The sequence below is a fragment of the Ammospiza caudacuta genome, chromosome 8 (genome assembly GCF_027887145.1).
Source record: "Ammospiza caudacuta isolate bAmmCau1 chromosome 8, bAmmCau1.pri, whole genome shotgun sequence".
Classification (NCBI taxonomy): Eukaryota; Metazoa; Chordata; class Aves; order Passeriformes; family Passerellidae; genus Ammospiza; species Ammospiza caudacuta.
In genome coordinates this window covers 11,547,239-11,566,313 of record NC_080600.1, presented here as the reverse complement: position 1 = coordinate 11,566,313, position 19,075 = coordinate 11,547,239, and the positions used below count along the sequence as shown (strand labels likewise).

The following is a 19,075-nucleotide window of genomic DNA, read 5'->3' as shown; positions in this document are numbered from 1 at the left end:
ACTGTCAGTATGTGGGCCACCTGCAACAAGAAAAACAGGGTTATTGTGTTTAGTAACAGCCCATAGTGCTGCAACTGCAAAAAAACCAAAGTGTTTGGTCTCATGCCTTGTGGTGGCAGGCAGCTGAGGAAGAGGAAGAGCAAAGTTTAAAGGCCATGACAAGACCTCCTGATGTCTGCAGGGAATTGCACTGATGCTGACAGGAGCCAGGGGTTCTTTACTGGCTCAGATTACAAACCCATGCCAAGGGGAAATAGGTAGAAATGCTCATCCCTTGTAATCCCATTAGGGAAATAATCTGTTCAGGAATTCAAATCCCCTGCTAAAGAGGGCTGTGCAGACACCCCTGCCAGCAGGTCACCCGTGCCCTGTTCTCCTGTTCACTGAGGCTCTGAAAGAGCCATGGACAGGAATAAAAGTGGAGTTCCCATGTCACCCCCACCTTCCAGGCTCTAGAAAGGGGAATTTCTTCACCAGCCTTGGCATGTAAGGACTTCCCAGCACCTAGGAAGCCAAGCAGGGCAGGCTCAGAGGAGGCACAAAGCAAGTGAGCCCCTGGAGGAGCTGGCTGTGCACAAGGCTCAAGGGCTCTATGGATTTGGGAGCATCCTGGGGAGAAGTTCAAGGCAGAAATCAGCCATTTCTGCACTTTAAACCCACCCCCTCCAGCTGCAAGCACGAGCTTGTGGCAAAGGCTCAGCATTATTTCTGATATTCCCCTCCCTTTGTACCAATTTTCTTAGCTGGTTGTTTGGGGTTTTTTTATTTTCCCAGGAATCTCTGATGAGCAAATGTCCCAGCAGTGCTTTGAGAACATAAACCCTGCTGGGACCTTTAGGACTTCCCCATCCCCGATTTATGTGGCAGGTGACTGCTGGGTTCACAGGGACACCCAAAAAAGCAGGGTGGGAGATCCAAAAGCAGGGTGGGGGACACAAAAGGCAGGGTGGGGGATCTCTGTGATGCTCCCCCTTGTCAGGTGCCCGCATTTATCCCCCAGTCTGCCTTGGCAGCCCAGCTGGGCAGGGAAAGGGCTGCAGGAGCACGTTGACTCACAGAGGCCGGGCAGAGGCGCTGGTCCAGGGCTGTTCTGTGCTGGGGGGCACTGGGAACACCGCCGCGGGAGGGTAATGGTGGTGGTGGTGCACCACAGGCGCCTTGGGTCTCTCTGCCTTCACAGCAAGCTGCAGGTCCTTCTTGGAGAGACACAGACAAAGGGTGGCTTGGGAATGGAGAAAAACGCGGTGGCAACATCCATAGTGGCCGTACTACTTGGCTGGTTTGGATTTAAGTTTGTGTGGCAGTTTTGTCGCCTGATTTTTTAAGTTCTTCCAAGCCTTCTGATGTTTGCATTCTTGTAACAAACTTGCTCACACGCTTCCTGTAAATAACTCATTGTTTTGCATTCTTTTATAGAAGAGGAGAAATTTGATAGGCTTTTGATTTACCCAGTGTCATTGGAGAGGTGGCACTTTCACCCTCCAATCCACTGTCAGTTTTGGAAATCTATAAATGTTGAAGTGAGAAAATAAAACTTCCCTTTTTTCACCTTGATAACAGCACTGTTGTTTTGTTCCCTATAGTGACAGTTTTAGTATATTTGGTACAGCAGTGCTTAGTGGTTATTTTATTTAATGCATGGAAGTCTATAGTTAATTTTTATTATTTTAGATTTTTTTTATTATTTAGATTTATGCACAGGTTAAATGGGGCTGTTGAAGGGTGAGTGGGTTTTGCTGACTATCTTTTGCTTTTTTAGCTTATGGATTATTTTGTGGGTGGGGATTACAGCATCTTGATTTGTTTGGTACTGTTGGCGGTGCATTGTTGAGGTGGCAATCGGCATTTGTTGGTTTTTATTTTTAGGAACTTTATTGTAGATAGGTTTTTGAGAGTTTGGGTAAGGGGTTCAATTGCTTGACGCTTTTTGTTTTTATAGTTATATAAATGTTATATATTTATATATAATATGTAGATAACTATAAAGTTATATAAATATAACATAATATCATAAACAATATATATAATATAAAATAATAATATATTATAATATATTATATTATACAAATAATATATATTATAATAATATAAAATATAATATGATACATAAATATAATATAATTAATATATAAATATACATTTATATATAATATTTATACAACTATAAAACTATAACTACATAACTGTTATATATATAATTATATATATAATTATATATATATAACAGTTATATATAACTATACATATAGTTATTTTAAATGTTTATTTGAGGTCTTTTGGGGCAGAAACCTGTGCCCCTCATGGAGGGGGGCAGGGTTCCACTCAGCCACCCCCTGGGAAAGGAAGATTTTTAGGATCTATCTGGAGGAGATTCTGCAGGTTCCAGTACAGAAGGTCCAAGAACACTTGGTGACTTCAGATTTCACCTGACCCTCAGACCCCACTCCCCCCAGTTTATTCCATTAATTGATGTCAGTGAAATGCAGCATGCCAGGACGGCCTGGAGAGGAAGGTGGCCATCAGGGCATGCTCTTGCTCTGCCATCTTTCCTTTCATTGTCCTCTCCAGTGCTCTGGCTCTCCCAGCTCTCTCCCTGTGTGCTTTGGCCAGGCCTGGGTGTTGTTTGTTACCTGCTGGGGGACATGAGCCACTGCCCCCCCAGGCTGTGTGAGCAGGGCTGGTGGCAGAGCCTTCAGCATCATGTTCTGCATCAAGATCTGGTGCATCTGAGCGTTCTGCATCAGCATCATCTCCACCATGTCTGGGAAGAGAAAAGAGTAAGAGCTTTATCCACAGCTGACAAGCAGCAGAGGCAAAATTATAAAGAGAGTCCTCCAGCACAGAGTGGGCACTGCCACAGAGGCAAAGCAGCTGAAAGGGGGCACACTTTCCTGAGCTGTAAGCTATGTGTGTATTCTATTTGCCATCTATTAGGAGTAGGGCAGTTCTCTTCTGTTGATTGGGCAGTTTCTTTTATCTCTTCCACAACCCATCCTCCCTCCAGAGAGATCTCTTCTATTAATAGGCCACTGAGTGTCCCTGCACAGCTGGTAAAACTTACATCATCCCATTGTAAGGTGCTCCACCCAGAAAGAAGAGCCAAACATCCCTACCTAAATATAATCTGAGACTTACAACAACAGAGACACCCTTTTCCCACTAAATTCCCAAAAGAACAACTTATCTTCTCCACTAGATTCCCAGAAAAATACCAAACCCACCTACACCACCACCAGACCTTTGAAAACAAACGTACACCCTTCTACAGAATCACTGCTTTGACAAAACCACATCTGTCACTCCAAGAAAACTACAGCCACCATTTAATCAAAACTGCTACCAACACCCTAACCAACAGTGACAAGTCATATTCTACCTCTGCCAGTAGTTTATTTTCTAGTTTTTTGTACTATTTTTAAAATTTTCCTAGTAAAACACTGTTATTCCTATTCCCATGTCTTATGTGATGGTGCAGTGCCACCTTGAGTGAGAGCCCACTGGCTCATGGAATAGAAAAGGATGGAAAAGACCTCTAACATCATCAAGTCCAAGCCTCAATCTCTCATTTCATGCACATCAAATCTCCTTACAGGATCTCTGGGATACAAAGGACTTGTGCAGTGTAACTAATTCACTTGGGGAGGAGTGAAGAGGGAGAGGGGAGAAAAAAAGAAGGGAGAAAACAATGAAGGCAACTCTCATTTTCCTTTTTACTGATCATACAAAAAGTAGTTCATACGTAGCAGCATCAGAGAAGTCCTGAGTGGATTTGGACTATTTTGGTTATGAAAAGAAACTCTGATTTGAAAATCCAGATACTTAGGTGAAGTATGAGCTGTGAAATACTGCAGTTCCATGACTGAGGATTCCTGGGTAGGATGAAACTTGGGCTGAAGGCTGAGCCAGGGAAATTGTCCCAGGTTTTATTTCATGTATCATTTCACAGTAGCACCCACCTATGTTTAGAAACAAACTTTTATTGGCATTGCACTATATTTAGAACAACACTTTCCGATGTTCTGTCTCATTTCCAAACACAGGGTACAAACAAAAGCCTGAGGAGATTGAACAGCAGGTTAGGAAGGAACAAAAGAATAAAACCAGATTTTAGAAGCCTGTTTGCCAGTTCTGGAGTCACCCATGTGAATGACTTTCACCTTGTTCATATTACTCAGTGCCACGAGTTGAGCTGTTCTGCTTTCCCAATCTCCTCTAGAGTTTGAAGTTCCTTCTTCTTTAGTTTTAGTCGTAAGAGTTTCACAACTGAATGCTTTCACAACTGCTACCCATTCCACTTACAAACCACAACTCCCCAAGCCGCAGCAGCTCATTAAACAGCACATCCCTGGGGAGCTTGGAGCCCATGCCATGTCCCCTGCCAGGCCTGGTGGCAGGAGCTGCTGCTCCATGGAGGGTTTCTCACCTTCCTTGATGCTCCCAGGGCGGGGGGCTGCCAAGGGCTGGGCTGGGGGGATCTGGGTGATCACAGGGGAGGGCTGAGGCAGCTGCTGGATGATGGTGGCAGGCTGAGCTGGCATCTGCAACAGGAAGGGAAAATGGACAAGTCAGGCTTGGTTCTGGCCAGCTCCCCTGTGGTGGTGTTCACAGGGGTCCCAGGATGAGGGAAGAGATGAGGATCTGACTCCATGTTGCAGAAGGCTGATTTATTATGTTATTATATATATTATATTAAATTATACTAAAAGGATAGAAGAAAGGATTTCATCAGAAGGCTGGCTAAGAATAGAAAAAGAAGGAATGATAAAGGCTCTGTCTGAGACTCTCTGTCCAAGCCAGCTGGACTGTGATTGGCCATTAATTAGAAACAACCACATGAGACCAATCACAGATGCACCTGTTGCATTCCACAGCAGCAGATAATCATTGTTTACATTTTGCTCCTGAGGCCTCCCAGCTTCTCAGGAGGAAAAATCCTAAGGAAAGGATTTTTCATCAAACACGTCTGTGACACTCCCCCAGCTATGGGAACAGGTGTCATCTGCCCAGGCTTCAGGAAAACTCTGGGATCCTCATGGAGAAGCTGTTGGGGCTGTGGGCTGCCTGAGCAGGCAGTGATGTGCATTAGAAAGTGGCTGAATGTCCAGGCTGGAGTGTGGGCAGCCCTGCCACTCCTTTTGCCATCTTGCTGCAAGAGTAAACCACTCCCATTGTTAATTCTGGGGTTTATTTGTAAGATGGCAAATAAGGTTTTCCCTTTTTTCCCTTTAGGTTTCGCTGCAAGGGTCCCATAAAAGAGCAATGGGCAAATCTTCCTTTTTTGTGGGATGAGCAATCCCATACAGCTCCCAAATGATTGCCAGCCCAGTCTGGCACAGTGCTGGTGGTGTTTTCTAGGAGATAATCCTTACTGTCTGCTGGATAATCCTTGGTGGCTCCACTGGGGAAGCTGGAAAAGGGATCTGGTAGATTTGTGGCAGGGCAGCTCTGTGGTCATGGCAGTGTCCCCCATCTGGTGCAGGTGGCTGTGAAAGCTCTTCCAGAAGGTGCTGCTCCTGCAAAGTCAAGTATTGTTTTTTTCATTTTCTTAAAGAAAACCTGGTCACAGCAAGGCAGACATTATGGTTACGCTCCCTGGACTAAATGGGATCAGCCCCTAGGAACCTGCAGCAAGGGCACTGCCAATGCCTGCAAAAGCATAAAGAAATTTTTCCTTGCCACAGATCTTGAAGCACAAGCAAAAAAGATTGGGGGGAAAAAAAATGCACAGAACAAGCTGCCAAAAGTCTGGGAAAACATTTCAATAATAGTTGGTGACAGTGTTCACAGGGGTCTCGGGTTGAGGGAAGAGATGAGGATCTGACTCCATGTTTCAGGAGGCTTGATTTATTAATTTATGATATATATTATATTAAAACTATACTAAAAGAATAGAAGAAAGGATTTCATCTGAAGGCTAGCTAAGAACAGAATAGGAAAGAATGATAACAAAGGCTTGTGGCTCAGACTCTGTCTGAGCCAGCTCACTCTGATTGGCCATTAATTAAAACATCCAACATGAGCCAATCACAAATGCACCTGTTGCATTCCACAGCAGCAGATAATCATTGTTTACATTTTGTTCCTGAGGCCTCCCAGCTTCTCAGGAGGCAAAATCCTAAGGAAAGGATTTTTCATAAAAGATGTCTGCAACAATAGTTGGTATCCTCCACAAGCTAGGAATAACTAACAATTACTATTGTCTCTACTTTGGCATGGCTAAAAATCCCTTCTTTGCCTTCTGGCACAGAAAGTTTATGGTGCAGCAGATTCAAGAGAAGCAGAATCACCCCACTTCAGCGCCTGAAGCAGGCGCAAGCTCCCTCAGCTGCAGTGAGAGGAACCAAGCTGCTCTCCAGGCTCCTTCCCTGATTAGCTGGCCCAGCCTTTATATCCCAAAGCAGCAGAGCACTAAACCCTGCCCAGCCCCAGAATTAAAGGCCAGGAAAACCCTGAGCCCACATCAGCAGTGGATGTGCAGGGAATTGCTCTTACCCTGAGCTCCTGCAGCAGATTTCTCCTTTGCCTCAGGGCACTTTGGAGCAGGTCCTGAGGTCTGTTCCCTGCAAGAGGAAGAGTTGCCATTATCTCCCCAAAGGATCACAAAGACAGAGCTATTACAGCACCTGTGTTACGATATCAATGTGGAAAATGTGTTATTGCATAGCTGGATGCTGCATATGGGTAAAGCCTTACAAAATAAGGGCTTGTTACCTTTTTAAAATCATGGCTCAGGAATGCTATTTGGAGAAGCAGAAGAGGACTGTGGGAAAGTGACTGAGCTGAATTAGGGGTAGAAAAAGAAGTTAGATAGCCATGATGTGCTCACATTGTGGTGTATGGTGGTTGGTTGGGCTATGTCTGTTATAATTTTAAACAGTGAAAATAAAGGTCTAACTGCTCACAAAGATCTGGTTTTTGCAATAAAGGGACTCCCCTTTGCTCATGCCTGGGGACTCAGTGTTGCTCTGCTTCACCAGCTTGAGTTCCTCCACAAAAGGCTTGGGCTGCTTTTCTTGTCAAATACGTGCGTGGATAATGACTTTATGCCATGTGCAGCCACAGCTGCTCAGCAGCTCTGCACAGGCAAAACCCCTCTGAAAATAAACTCTTAAGGTTGCTCTTTAAAGCCTTCTTTTAACCTCCTGGTTTAGGAATCCATTTCAGGCTGAAGGTTTCTAGATGTGCCCTGTGCATGCAGAGGACGCCTGTCTGTAGTAACAGCTCCATCAAATCTGGTTTGAATATCAACTTTTCTGCTTCCATTTTGTTCTGCATCAGCTTCCTTTTCAGTTCATGCCACACGTGGCTGATTTTGAAATGAAGATAAGCAAGAATGTTCTCATATACCTTGGAGCCACGCCTGGCATCTGCTCTGCAAAGCACCAGTTTGTATTTTGAAACTGTAAATTGTTCTAGGGGATTTTTAAAAGTGGCCACAGCATTAGAAAATTCCAACTATCTGTGCGTCAGATCAATGAATAGGAACCCACAGTACAATGTAGAAATATCAAAGAGCTTCTCTTGGTGGCCTTGAATCCATAGACAATATAAACAGTGCATGTGCCATGCAAAGAAATTAAGTGTTCCTCCTGCCTTTTCAGAAGGCCAAGCAAACTACAACAGGGTTCCTCCTGCCTTTTCACCCAAGCCAAGCAAACTACACCAGGGTGTACTCCTAGGTGTAAGAGCTAGGACAAACTGGATCAGGATCACTTTGCTCCAGCTGAGAGGCTGCACAGGATAAGACCAACCTTTCCTGGGCAGGAAGGCATCTGATGTGAGTGCTCAGCTGGTTGTTCACTGCCCTTGCTCAGGGGAAAAAAAATAGCTGAAGAAATTCAAAAGATAAAAAGCAATTACCTCACAGATGAAGGGGAAAGAGGGGATCATCTCCTGAGGAACTCATGCCTGAGAACATAAGCAAGCCCTTTCCAAAATATGCCTAAAATTAGAACAAATGCTTCTCTTACTTGCAGCTGGGAGAGACAAATCCATCTTCTCTAGGTTCTCCTGTTCATTTTCTAGTCTCTGTTGGCAGAACCATAACCAGAACTGGTTATAAGTCAGGCAGAGGAGCTCACAAGGATTCCCAAGCTTATGGCACAAGTTTGGGATGGAGGAAATAGAGCAGGAGTGGAGAAAAATGGTGGTTCTTAAAGAAATATGAAATGCTTAATTACAAATCCAGTTACCATAAAGAATAGTGATGCTTCCAACTGTCCAGGCCATTCCAGATCTTAAAACTGATAGCATGGTGAATCAGAAGACTTAATTTATTTTGTAGGGCAGAGAGCTGCATCACATGAAGAACTTGATAATGTTGAGTTTGGACTCTTGATTCAGCAAGGGTCTGACCAGGCAACACATCTTATGTGAAAACAGACATAAAATTGCCTTACAACAATCTGGGATTTTCTTTACTCAAGATGTACTCCTAAACTTTATCTGTCCCAGCTCAAACTGGCTTTGAGCTAACTGGTGACATCTCCCAGTTAAAATCTCTAACTGTTGACCTCTCCCATAAAACCAAAGACAATTTAATTTACTGTAGGTCCATGTAAACTTGCAGAATGTTATTTAAGAAAGCGACAGTGAGTAGTAGCACTCCTCAGTGTATCTCAGTAAAATGATTCTATAACATCATAAATTTATGTTAAAATTTAGTGTTAATGCTTCAACATGCAAGAGCAAAAAGCAGAGCAAAGGTGACCCTGCAGAATGATTCCCTTACCTTTTCTAGGAGTTTGAGTTTCAGCCGTGTCAGCTGATCCACCACTGAAGGATCTGCCATCATCTCCTGGAAGAGCAGGCAGGCAAAATCAGGTTAAAAAGATAAACAGAGGCAGATAGGTCTTCAGTGCTCATTTTTTCCCCTCCACAACCTTCACAGAATAATTCCATTATTAAAAACCAATAACACAAGATGAGCAGAAATTGAGAGAAGCAGCTAAAAGCTTCCATTTCACTCCTAGATCAGAACGAGTACAGGCATTCACAAAGTCACACACACAGCTTTTCCTGCCATTTCTCCCCACATACTTCTGTGCTGCAGGTTGTGATGCTCACAGGAAGGCAGCTGAGGCTGAATATTTATTTTTCTGTTCCTAATGGTTGCTATCCTTCCCCTGGCAGCATCACTAATCCTGTGCTCTGTGTTGTTAGAGACTTTTAATTAGCTCAGAGGTTCGTGCCTGGTTGCTAAGTTTATACTCTCAACAGGTAACATAAACAATTTCATCTCCAGGCACAGGAGCTTGCGTACCTTGGGTAAAGCAAATGCCTAGCGCATTGGTGGACAAGAGAAAAAAAAAAAAAAAAGAAATAAAAACCAATGGTTCTTTGAAACAAGGCCAGAAAATCCTCTCACCAGCCAGCAGCTCTCCTGGGAAACAAACTCTGAGGCCATTTCTGTACTTGCAAACCCCACAAAATCTTTCTGTCACATCTCCATCTGAGCAGCTGCTGCAGCCTTTGACAAGGAGTTTGCTAGTTATGCCTGTAAACTGCACCAGTGTAGTTTGCTTCTGTGCTTCCAGGAAAGAAACCCATCCCTTTTTGATTGCTGCTGAATATTGAGCTGATTATTTTACCACCAACTGGTTTACCAGAGTGCCCCTAAGAGCTGAATTTCTAGAGCCTTTGCTGCAGTATGAATAGAGGGTTACAAGGGAGTTTGGCAAAAAGAACCAGGTGTAAGTATTGCATTAAAAGTATAGCACCATATACTGTGTGTATATAAGAATATACACATACATATGTGTACATAAGTATAGTGTGAAGCAACTGAATGGAAATGAAGAGAAGTTTGTGCTTGATGTGACAGATATCCCAGAGGAAATCCAGCAATGGGGAAAAAAAAAATTAAAAAAATTAAATTAAAAGGCAGTTGGCAGCAAACCTGCTAAAGGATCTCTCTTTCCCTTCTTTTCTCTTTTTTCCACACTTGGTCACATTGTGATCCTTACTCCTGGGACATCTTACAACCTTTTCATTAATGTGGTGCCAGGAATGTGCCAGCCACACACAAAATCTGGCTGGAAGGGATCTGGAGCTAACACTGAATCCCAGACAAGGGATCACACTTAAAAATGAGGATTCAAAACAGAAAAACCAGACAAATTTTATCCTATAAAAGAATAACAGGTGTGTTACATGCACCTCACAGGACATCATTATTCTGCTCTATTTAGCAGGGCTGAAGTCACAGTCTGGACACTGTGCTCATTTTTGGACATGGTGGTTTAAGAGGGAAAGAGAGTCCAGGAAATAAAAAATAAAAAAAGGGTGCATTTAAAAAATGTAGCATCTAAGGAAGGCTTTAAAGAACTGGCTTTGTTTAATTAGTAAGTAGATGGTGAAAAGAGGACAGCCCAGCAGGTTTTAAATAAATGAGAGGATACAATCAAAGAACGGGGTGGAGTCGGGGAGAGGGGTTTGTCTGGAAAAACACAAGCATTTGGCTTAATGAGGAAGAGAAAACCTGATAAAAAATCTTCAAGAAAAGAAAGAAATTAAAGAAATGAAAGAAATCCTCATCAGCCACTAAGGGAAATGATGGAGCAGCTATTGAAACCAAAAAAACTTTCACACAAGTTGTTTATGAACAATTCACTAAGACATTTAATCATTCAGGCTTTGTCTTTTGGCACTGCCCTCGAGGCAGATGGTCTTTTTAATGCTTGCCAATCCAGCACACTGCTCTGAGTAACACATTTGACTAAAGCCTGTGTTTTTATAATTCAATTATTTCAAAATACAAAGAAGCCAGCAGTGTTGTAGCTTCAATAAGCAGAGCAAAAGGGAGTTGGTACATTTGGACATCTGGGGTCTTAAATTTATGGCCCTTCAAGGACGTTGGAGGAGACAGAAGATTCCAGAGGAGACAGAAGCCTGGAAACTTGGAGACAACTCCATGTGCAAGGAAATGACGATTGAGGGATCAAAGAATGACAACCAAATCAGCATGAAGAGCGAGAAACCAATAACCAGTACAGCACAGAATGTTGATTACTGCAGAGAATCATGCACCTTAGAACCAATGAACATTAATTTATTCATTCGCCGAAAATTTACAAATAAACAAAAAGGCGGGAAAGCAACAACCAACCATGCCCACAAGCTATTGGCTGCCCTTAGCCCCGCCCCTCCATTGGGCACCGCCCCTAGCCCCGCCTCCATTTGCCACCGTCCTCAGCCCCGCCTCCTTTGGCCGCCCTTAGCCCCGCCCCTCCATTGGGCACCGCCCCTAGCCCCGCCTCCATTGCCCGCCTCCAAATCCGCGCTCTCCATTGGCTGTCTCCCGCGCTGGGCGTGGCCGGCGGCCCTTTTGAAACGGCGCGGGACGCTCCCATTGGTGGCTGCCGCGGGAGGGGGCGGGGCCAGCATTCGCGCCGGCTTGCCCGCGGTATCCCAGCAGCCACTTAGCGGGAGTGGGCGGAGCCCGGCTGAGAAAAGCCGTCGCCATTGGCCGCTAGCCTCGGTGCGTCATGATCTGCGGCCAATGGGCACTAAGCCCCGCCCCTCGCGGCGCGGCCGGCGCGGCGGCGGGCGGGGAGCGGCCCGGGGCGGCCATGACGGACGCTGCGCTGCTGCTGCCGCCGGCGCCGTGAGGGCGCGGGGGGCACGGACCGGCCACGCCGCCGCATGGAGGCGCAGGAGGAGGTGCGGCGGCGCAAGCTGGAGGCAGGCAGGGCTAAGGTGAGGGGAAGGGGTCCCGGTGAGGCGGGGGCTGCGCTGAGAGCGCTGCCGGGCCCTCCCTGCTTGGCCTCAGCCTGGCCCGGTTCTCTCACCTCCGTGGAGGGTCCGTGCCGAGCTCGGAGCTCGGCCCGGGGGTGTCCCCGGAGTGGGGTGGCTCCTCAGGAGAAGCTGTGCCCGGCAGTGTTTCTGTGTGCCGGCTGCCTGCAGGGCAAATCCCGCTGCACAGGCATGGGAACATTAACTCGGGTCAGCACGGAGCAGCTGCAGCTGTGCATGTGCATTCAGGCTCTGCTCTCGTTGTCTCTTGGGGTTTCTACTCCCAGCTCTCCCATTTTTGCCCTGGATTCACTGTTTGTGCTTGGGACATGTAATATTGCACAAGGGATTGAGGATCCCGAAGAACGGGTGTTGTGTTATTGCTCGGCTGGCTCATTCCCCTGCCTGTGTGTCCGCAGGGAGAGCAGAGAGCTGGGCTCGCTCTGGTGGCTTCCAGTCACGCCAGCAGCAAACACTTCATAAGCCTTGAACGTTCAGGTGTAGTGTAGGGACTTGTGTGGAGCTCACAGGATGAGGCTGATACATAAAGACAACATTTAGAGACTTGTGTGGAGCTCACAGGATGAGGCTGATGCATAAAGATAGTATTTAGGGACTTGTGTGGAGTTACGAGGCTGATACATAAAGACAACATTTAGAGACTTGTGTGGAGCTCACAGGATGAGGCTGATGCATAAAGATAATATTTAGGGACTTGTGTGGAGTTATGAGGCTGATACATAAAGATAACATTCTCTGAGTAATCGTTACCTGCAGCCACGTGTTTAGCGCTGGTTGTGTGCTAACCCAGTTAAACAAACACTTCTTTGTTTTGGTAATGTTGTTCAAGGAGCTGATTGGAAGTGCTTGGTTATTTTGCTTTTAGTTCAGCTTTTCTGCTGGGTCTTGAGCTGGTTTTGTCATGTTTCCCTTCTGGTTGTCCCTGCTGAATAAGGCTTTTCAGTTCTCACCATTCCAGTAGGACTGGAATGGGGGCTATAGACTGGGTTGTGGGAAGTTTGGACCCATCAGATCTTTCCAGATCCTGCCCTTTCTGCAGGGACCCAGCCTGGATGTCTGGCTGGTGGGGTCAGAGGTGGCTTGGAGCTGTCCTGTGTTTGTGTTTCAGCTGCTTCCCACCAGTGCTGTGCCCAAGAAAATCCAAGAGAGCTTTTGTGGAAGGGAGCAGAGCTGAAGCTGCAGCCTGGTGCTGGGCAGTGCAGCTCCTCCATCCCTGGCCTGGCCCTCCCTGATGCTGCCATGGATTCCACACTGCCTGCTCCTGCTCAGCAGATTCTCATCTGCCTGCCTTCCCAGCCTTGTGCTGTGCTGTGAAAACAACTGCTCAAGAAAAAGTTCTGAGAGCAGGAGTTCCTAAGGTTGAAGAGTTACCTTAGCATGGCACAACCTGTGTTAGCATTTCTGTTAACATACATTAATTCCAGTTGCAGGACCTCTTTGTGATTAGAAAAATGTGGCAGACTTGGCTTGAGTAAGTTATCAGCTCCCACCTGTTGGAAAACTGTTGTTTGCCATTAAAAAAAAAAAAAAAAAAGAAAAAAATAAAGACAGGGACTTGCCTTAAGTTTCAAGTTATACCTGCAGAGCCATGATAGTGTTTACTATATTTATACTGTGTGCCAAATCTCTCTCTTCCCATTAAAAAACAAAACCATCATTAGCAGCCCAATCAGTGTTGCTGCTGCACAGAATGCTGAGAGGAGAGGGAGAGTTGCAGAGAGGCAGAGATAGATGTGGTGCTTCCTCAGCTGATGAAAATATCACAGAGCTCTATTCCCTGGCTGGCAGACTGTGGGCACCAGACAGCTTCCCAAAAGCTCCCAGGTGACATTTCCTCTTTGTTATTCCTCTGATTTTCATTTTTCTAGTTTTCTCTGTGCTCCCTTCCTCATGGACACAGCACAGTTTTGAAAGGGAGGAAGCACCATGAGCAAGTGCAGGTTGTCTTTCCTAGAGCAGCTTGAGGTGATCCCATCCCTGGTGTGACACAGGAGTGTTCAGTGCCCCCCAGATCAGCTTTCTGAGCCGTCTCTAGGGGAGCTGCTGGCAGCAGGGGACACAGTGAGGCTGGCTTGTGTGTGAGAGGCCTCTGTTGTGGCAACCTGTGCAGTGATGTAACTGCAGTTGGATGCTGCTTCACTCTGGAGGTGGGAACCCTTGAGGGCTTTCTGCCTCACCCCCACCCTCCAGAAAATGAATTATTTCATCTTTAGCATCCGTAGATTTTAGTCTGCTAAGCACTGACTTGGCAAATAAATATGATCTAAATGTTCTCCTCTTCAGACCTGCACTTGCATTATTCTTTTTCATATAGGAATAGAAATTCCATTTTTGAGATGCATTTAAGTTGTCACCTAATAATATTAATAATAATGCCAACTGTTGTATTTATTGGAGACTGTAATTGGCAGCTAAGTACTGATTGTATCAGGTAGATCAGATTCCTATTTGTAACAAATGCAATGCTGATAGCCAGGCTAGTAACTGAGAAACAGAACAAACCTAATTATTCAGAGCTGCTTTTTTCTCCTTGTTTGTTTCTACCTCACCTTAATTAGTCTGCATGTTGTTCACCTGTGCCTCTCATTACAGAGCTCTCTGTGCCATACCTCAGGTGTGGGAAGTTTTGCTCTGCTTCCATTTTACAGTTGGGACCTGAAAAATGAGTGCAGGTTTTCCAGGAAGTTTTCTCACCTCATCATTTTGAGGGAGGTCTAGAAAATACTTCTTGGTTTTGTGTAAGAGCACTTCTTGTTTATGTTTGCTGTATCCAGGAGCGGGACTAATGTTTATTTGAACAACCTGTTTCTGTTTGGTGCTGATGTGGTTTTCTGCTCTGTTCTGTTTTCTCTGGGTGTTGGTTTTGGTACTAATTTCTGAAGCACATAGAGTAATACCTCAAATTTTAACTGATGGTTGCTGGTGAAATGGAGTTGCAGTGCTTTGGTACCTGTAGAAAGGTGTCTTTGTGGGTGCTGTGGAGGACAGTGCTCTCAGGGTTCCTGTGGCAATGCTACATCTTGGCCAAAAGTGAAGCTTTCACCTTTGCATGTGCTTCTAGAGAGCAAAAGGAAAGTTAAATCTTTCAAAACAGGCATGATGGGATCTCACTGTGATAAGGCACAGGCAGTTGTGTCTTGTTTCTTTCTTCATGTTCACACTCAGTATTTGGTGCTGGCAGTGAATTTGAAATTCTCTTACAACAACACTTCATGTAGCTGATGAAAGGCTTTGGAAATACCAGTACCTGATATTGCTCTAAATAGAACTTTTCCCATAAATCTGGAGCATGCCACTCCACCAAGTCCAGTAGTTCCATAAAGTTTTGGTGTAGTTAGATGTTTTTGCATGGCATGTATTATTAGTTTATATGTTTAGTGTGTGTGAATGGGACAAAATAAGTTTTGTTTTGTTTTCTTTGACCTGTGCATTTAAAAATGTAGAGTGTTTAGGTGTTCAGTCATGCCAAGTCTTGGTATTTTAATGTGAGTTTCTTGGTCTCCCTTCATGAATCAGTAACTGCTCTTTGTAATGCCCACTCTCTCTGGCTTTCATCTTTTCTGCTTCTTTTACTCCTGTTTTCCCTTTTTCCCTGCTTCAGCAGTTTCCTCTACTCTCCATTTTCCTGCAGGTTTCCTGCTGCCCTGTTTCCCCATGTTATCAGGTTAATGAGTGCTGTAGCTATTTCTAACACACAGTGCCATCAGTAAGTGCTGGAGCTGACACCTGGTTTCAGAGGATAGTATTTGTGTCTCACTGCAGCTTTGTGGTCTATTCATTCTGCTTGTTAGCAAAGGCACAAGTCTGGCAACCTTCACTTAATCTGCATTTCACTATTACTAACTGTAGGAATTACAGAAGGTAACCTTAAAAATTAAGTTTTTGTACATAAGAATTTTATCAGCTGGTAAGAAATTGATGTTTTTCTGCAAATGAACCATTTAAGCAGGCTGCTGGGTGCAGCAGATGTGTAAGTGTGCCCCTGTTGAGTAGCTAAGCTGTCAGACAGAAGTTCCTGTAAGGAGAGGTCACTGAACTGGATCCTCTTCACAAACTGAATGAGAAGAATGGAACAAGATTTTTCTGCAAGGTGGCTGTTTGACAGGAAAACCAAACTCTTAAGCAGTGGCTTTTCATATCAATTGCAGGTAGAACTTGGCAGTGATGTTTACATCCAGTCATCAGTTAACTCTGTTTTGTCTCATCACAAGGATATTACACTGCACTTGATAACCTGTGGTTTTAACCTTGAAGTCTTCTTCCTTATCAGAAGGATGTCTGGATTTCTGCTGTGTGGGAGATGTTACTTGGAAATGCTGCCTAAACACAATACTAGAGTTGAAAATAACAATAATCCTTTTTAAGCTGTTTAGGGTGTTAGGGAGAGTTGGGTAATGAATTGTCAGTGACATTCTTTACAAGTCCCTGGGGCTTTGTAGAGCTGTGATAGCCTGCTAAAGTAGAGCATCTGATTCTTCAACAGAAGAAATTAAAATGACCTGGCTTAATTGATTTTCTATTTATGTACTGGAGGCTGCTTTCTGGCGAAGAAGTTTTGCTGTGTTCTCTTAAGGGGGTGGCAGGGAAGGAGCATTAAAATCAGCGGAAGTGAATCCTCATCTCAAAGCTTACGCTGGCTAAGACCTGTTTAGATGTATCTGTAGGGGTGTGCTGGTGCTGCTACCATGACAGGGGGCTCCTTGTTTTTGCTGCTCAATTATTATTTTTTCCTAATGCTTCTACTACATTGACAACTGGTTCCTTTATTAATTTGCCTTGCTGTAATTCTGGATTCTTATTGACACGCGAAGTTTCACTGAGTAAAACTTTGATTCTTGTGTGGAAATGAGCCTTTAGTGCTGGTGTGAGATTTGTTGCTTGATGGCACAGTTATCCAGTATGTTGTGAGTTATCCAGGCAGATAAAGCAGTTTTTCTGCAGATGTACATAATTGATCAAGACAGGAGCTCTGTCACCCATGACTGTGTTAATCTTGTGGTCCTGCTACTTTTTCCTTGCTTACCTCTCCCTGTACCTCTTGCAATCTTTCCTGAACAGTTTGCTTACTTCAGACAGCGAAAAGCAAAGGGCGACGTCGCGCAGCCGCAGAAAAAGGCGGCGAAGAGGAAGGGCTCGGCTGTCCACACGCATGACCTTCCGAAGGAAGAGCACCCAGTAGCAGCCAGACATGCTGGGAAGGGCGTAGAGCCTCAGGCTGGAGACACCAGCCTGCCAGAGGCACCAACAGAGGCACAGGTAAATCTTAGTATTTCTTGCCTTCGCTCTGCTGCATTTGCAGGTGGTTGTTTGACTCCATGGAGTGTTAGCTCATGGGCCACTAGCTGCTTGTGAGAGGTAAGTGAACTGCTGTTATTTTCACTTAGAAAAGTTCACTCTCTAACAAAGTAATCTCATTTAGTAAGACATGACATGGCCTGGGCAGCTGTTATTGCCAGGGAGCTGTTAGCCTCCTAAATTAAAGTTTTTCCCCTTTCGCTGCCATGGACTTCTCTTTGGGCAGACCTGTGGCTGTGAATTCATCAAATGGCAAATCTGGATTGGGAGATCAACAGAATTAAAAGCTGCCAGGACCTTGTAATGCACAGCATTAATTTGGTTTTGTATTACTAGGCTGGCTCAAATATGCTTAAATGTTTTCTGAAAAACTATCATTTATTCCAGCTATTGTAAAGCCAGCATAGATGTTACTTCCACAGATTTAAGGTGTGACTTTGCTTGTGTCTGATGTATTTTGGTATGTCTGTACTGATGGCTCTTTAAAGGTAGTCATGTTCTCTGTGGAAAGAATTTTGTGCCTTTTGCACCAAAAAACATCTCTCCAGATGCTGGTGTGTTTTCACAACATACCACAATAACATCAAAATAATGTGTTTGCAAACCTGCAATGATGGGGGATAAAATTTTTGTGTGTTATTTTGCTTTCTGTTGTGAGAGTATCCCTGATGCTTTCAGGATACCTTCAACAAAATGTTAGCATTGCAAAGGCTTTTATGAAGCTACACACCAAGGAAAAAGAGTGTTTTGTCACTCAGCCATAGCAGTGTCCTTGCTGCATTTGTGTGAGCTTAAATTGAAAAAAAACAAACAAAAATCACTTACTGCTGCTAAGCAGCTTTTTTTCAAAATAGCTGGCTTGTAAAGCAGCTGGAATTCTAGGTTACCTGGAGAGGGTGCCTCCGGGGAGGCAGTGATCATTGGGAACTACTTCCAGCAGACTCAAAATGCAGGGAGAGCTGTGGGCTGCCTTTTCCAAATAATGCCATAGTCATCTTGGTCTTGTTGTGACTTTAGTGAGGGGGAAACCTCTTTCAAGGTATCAAGCTGTGTTAAATCTGTGTGTCTGAAAAAGGTGTTGCTTTGTGGTTACCTGAATGGTTTTAGCATGTTTGTTAATTAATCTCCTGTCAGTTTACTCATTTTAAGTAGTAGATTAAAGATTGCTTCATCCTCTGCTCTTGTAGCTGGCAAACACTTAAGCATCAAATCAGTATTGAGGCTTAACCTGAAATTTAAGAGGCCATTATAATACTTTTGTTTGTTTGTTTTTGGTTTTTTTTTTTTTTTTTTTTTTTTTGCAGTTTAGTTCATTTCACCATGAAAAACCAGCTGGATTTAGCATAAAGTCAGTTTCTCACAACACAGGCCTTTCTGGCTCATACTTAAGATGCTTCCAAAATTATTCTGTTTTTCCTTGTTTTTATTTATAATAGGTATGATTTAGTGTTTGTTTTTTTTTTTTTTTTGTTTATTTACCAGGGCAGCACTGATTTGTCTAGCTGGGAGTCACTGGATGATCATGCAACTGAAGTAAGTGTGAAAAGTTGTATCTTTAGTAAAAGGTCCTGAATAGAGCTGAAAAAAGACTGATAATTGGTTGCTAAAATGATTAATTGACCATTGTTATCAAATATGATGAAACTGATGTGATTTCACTATTTTATAGTATAAAACAGGCATTTCTCTGTGTGTGCATTTACTGGCTGTGAAAGTTGGGTTTTGTAAAATCATAGACTTAGCCCAGAGAAGTGTCAATGTTTCAATGCTTCCAATTGATACACGGGTTCATTTTTCATTGTTTCATACAATACAAACAAAATGTATTCAAAATAACAAACAAGATACTGTATCCTCTATGATTATTGTAACAATGTTGCTCCTAAGAAGCCACAGGAATTTAATTTTAACTGAAGAGCTTTATATTGTTTCTCATTTGGGTGGACTGTTCTCCAGTCAGATGGATGTAAAGGCTTTGTTTAAATTGGGAATATTCTGCTTCCTTCCTCACAACCTGAGGTATTTA

General features: G+C 44.1%; 2 protein-coding genes across 3 annotated transcripts in view; one reads left to right on the top strand and one right to left on the bottom strand.

Moving 5' to 3' along the window:
- Positions 1–4: 4 nt before the first annotated feature.
- Positions 5–8,794, bottom strand: C8H21orf58 (chromosome 8 C21orf58 homolog). The gene is made up of 8 exons (XM_058809339.1): positions 8,732–8,794; positions 7,971–8,028; positions 6,493–6,560; positions 5,370–5,513; positions 4,424–4,538; positions 2,631–2,761; positions 1,057–1,196; positions 5–20 (listed from the first exon to the last, which is right to left on the bottom strand). The coding sequence occupies exons 1-8, from the start codon at positions 8,792–8,794 to the stop codon at positions 5–7; spliced, it is 735 nt and encodes a 244-aa protein (XP_058665322.1).
- A 2,756-nt stretch (positions 8,795–11,550) lies between these two features.
- The window catches only part of PCNT (pericentrin), a 70,365-nt gene continuing 62,840 nt past the window's right edge, over positions 11,551–19,075 (top strand). For both annotated transcript variants that reach the window (XM_058809361.1, XM_058809360.1), the window contains exons 1-3: positions 11,551–11,697; positions 16,813–17,010; positions 18,532–18,582. In XM_058809361.1, the coding sequence (XP_058665344.1) occupies positions 11,644–11,697; positions 16,813–17,010; positions 18,532–18,582 (303 nt within the window). In that variant the 5' untranslated portion in view covers positions 11,551–11,643. The remainder of the gene's footprint in view (positions 11,698–16,812; positions 17,011–18,531; positions 18,583–19,075) is intronic.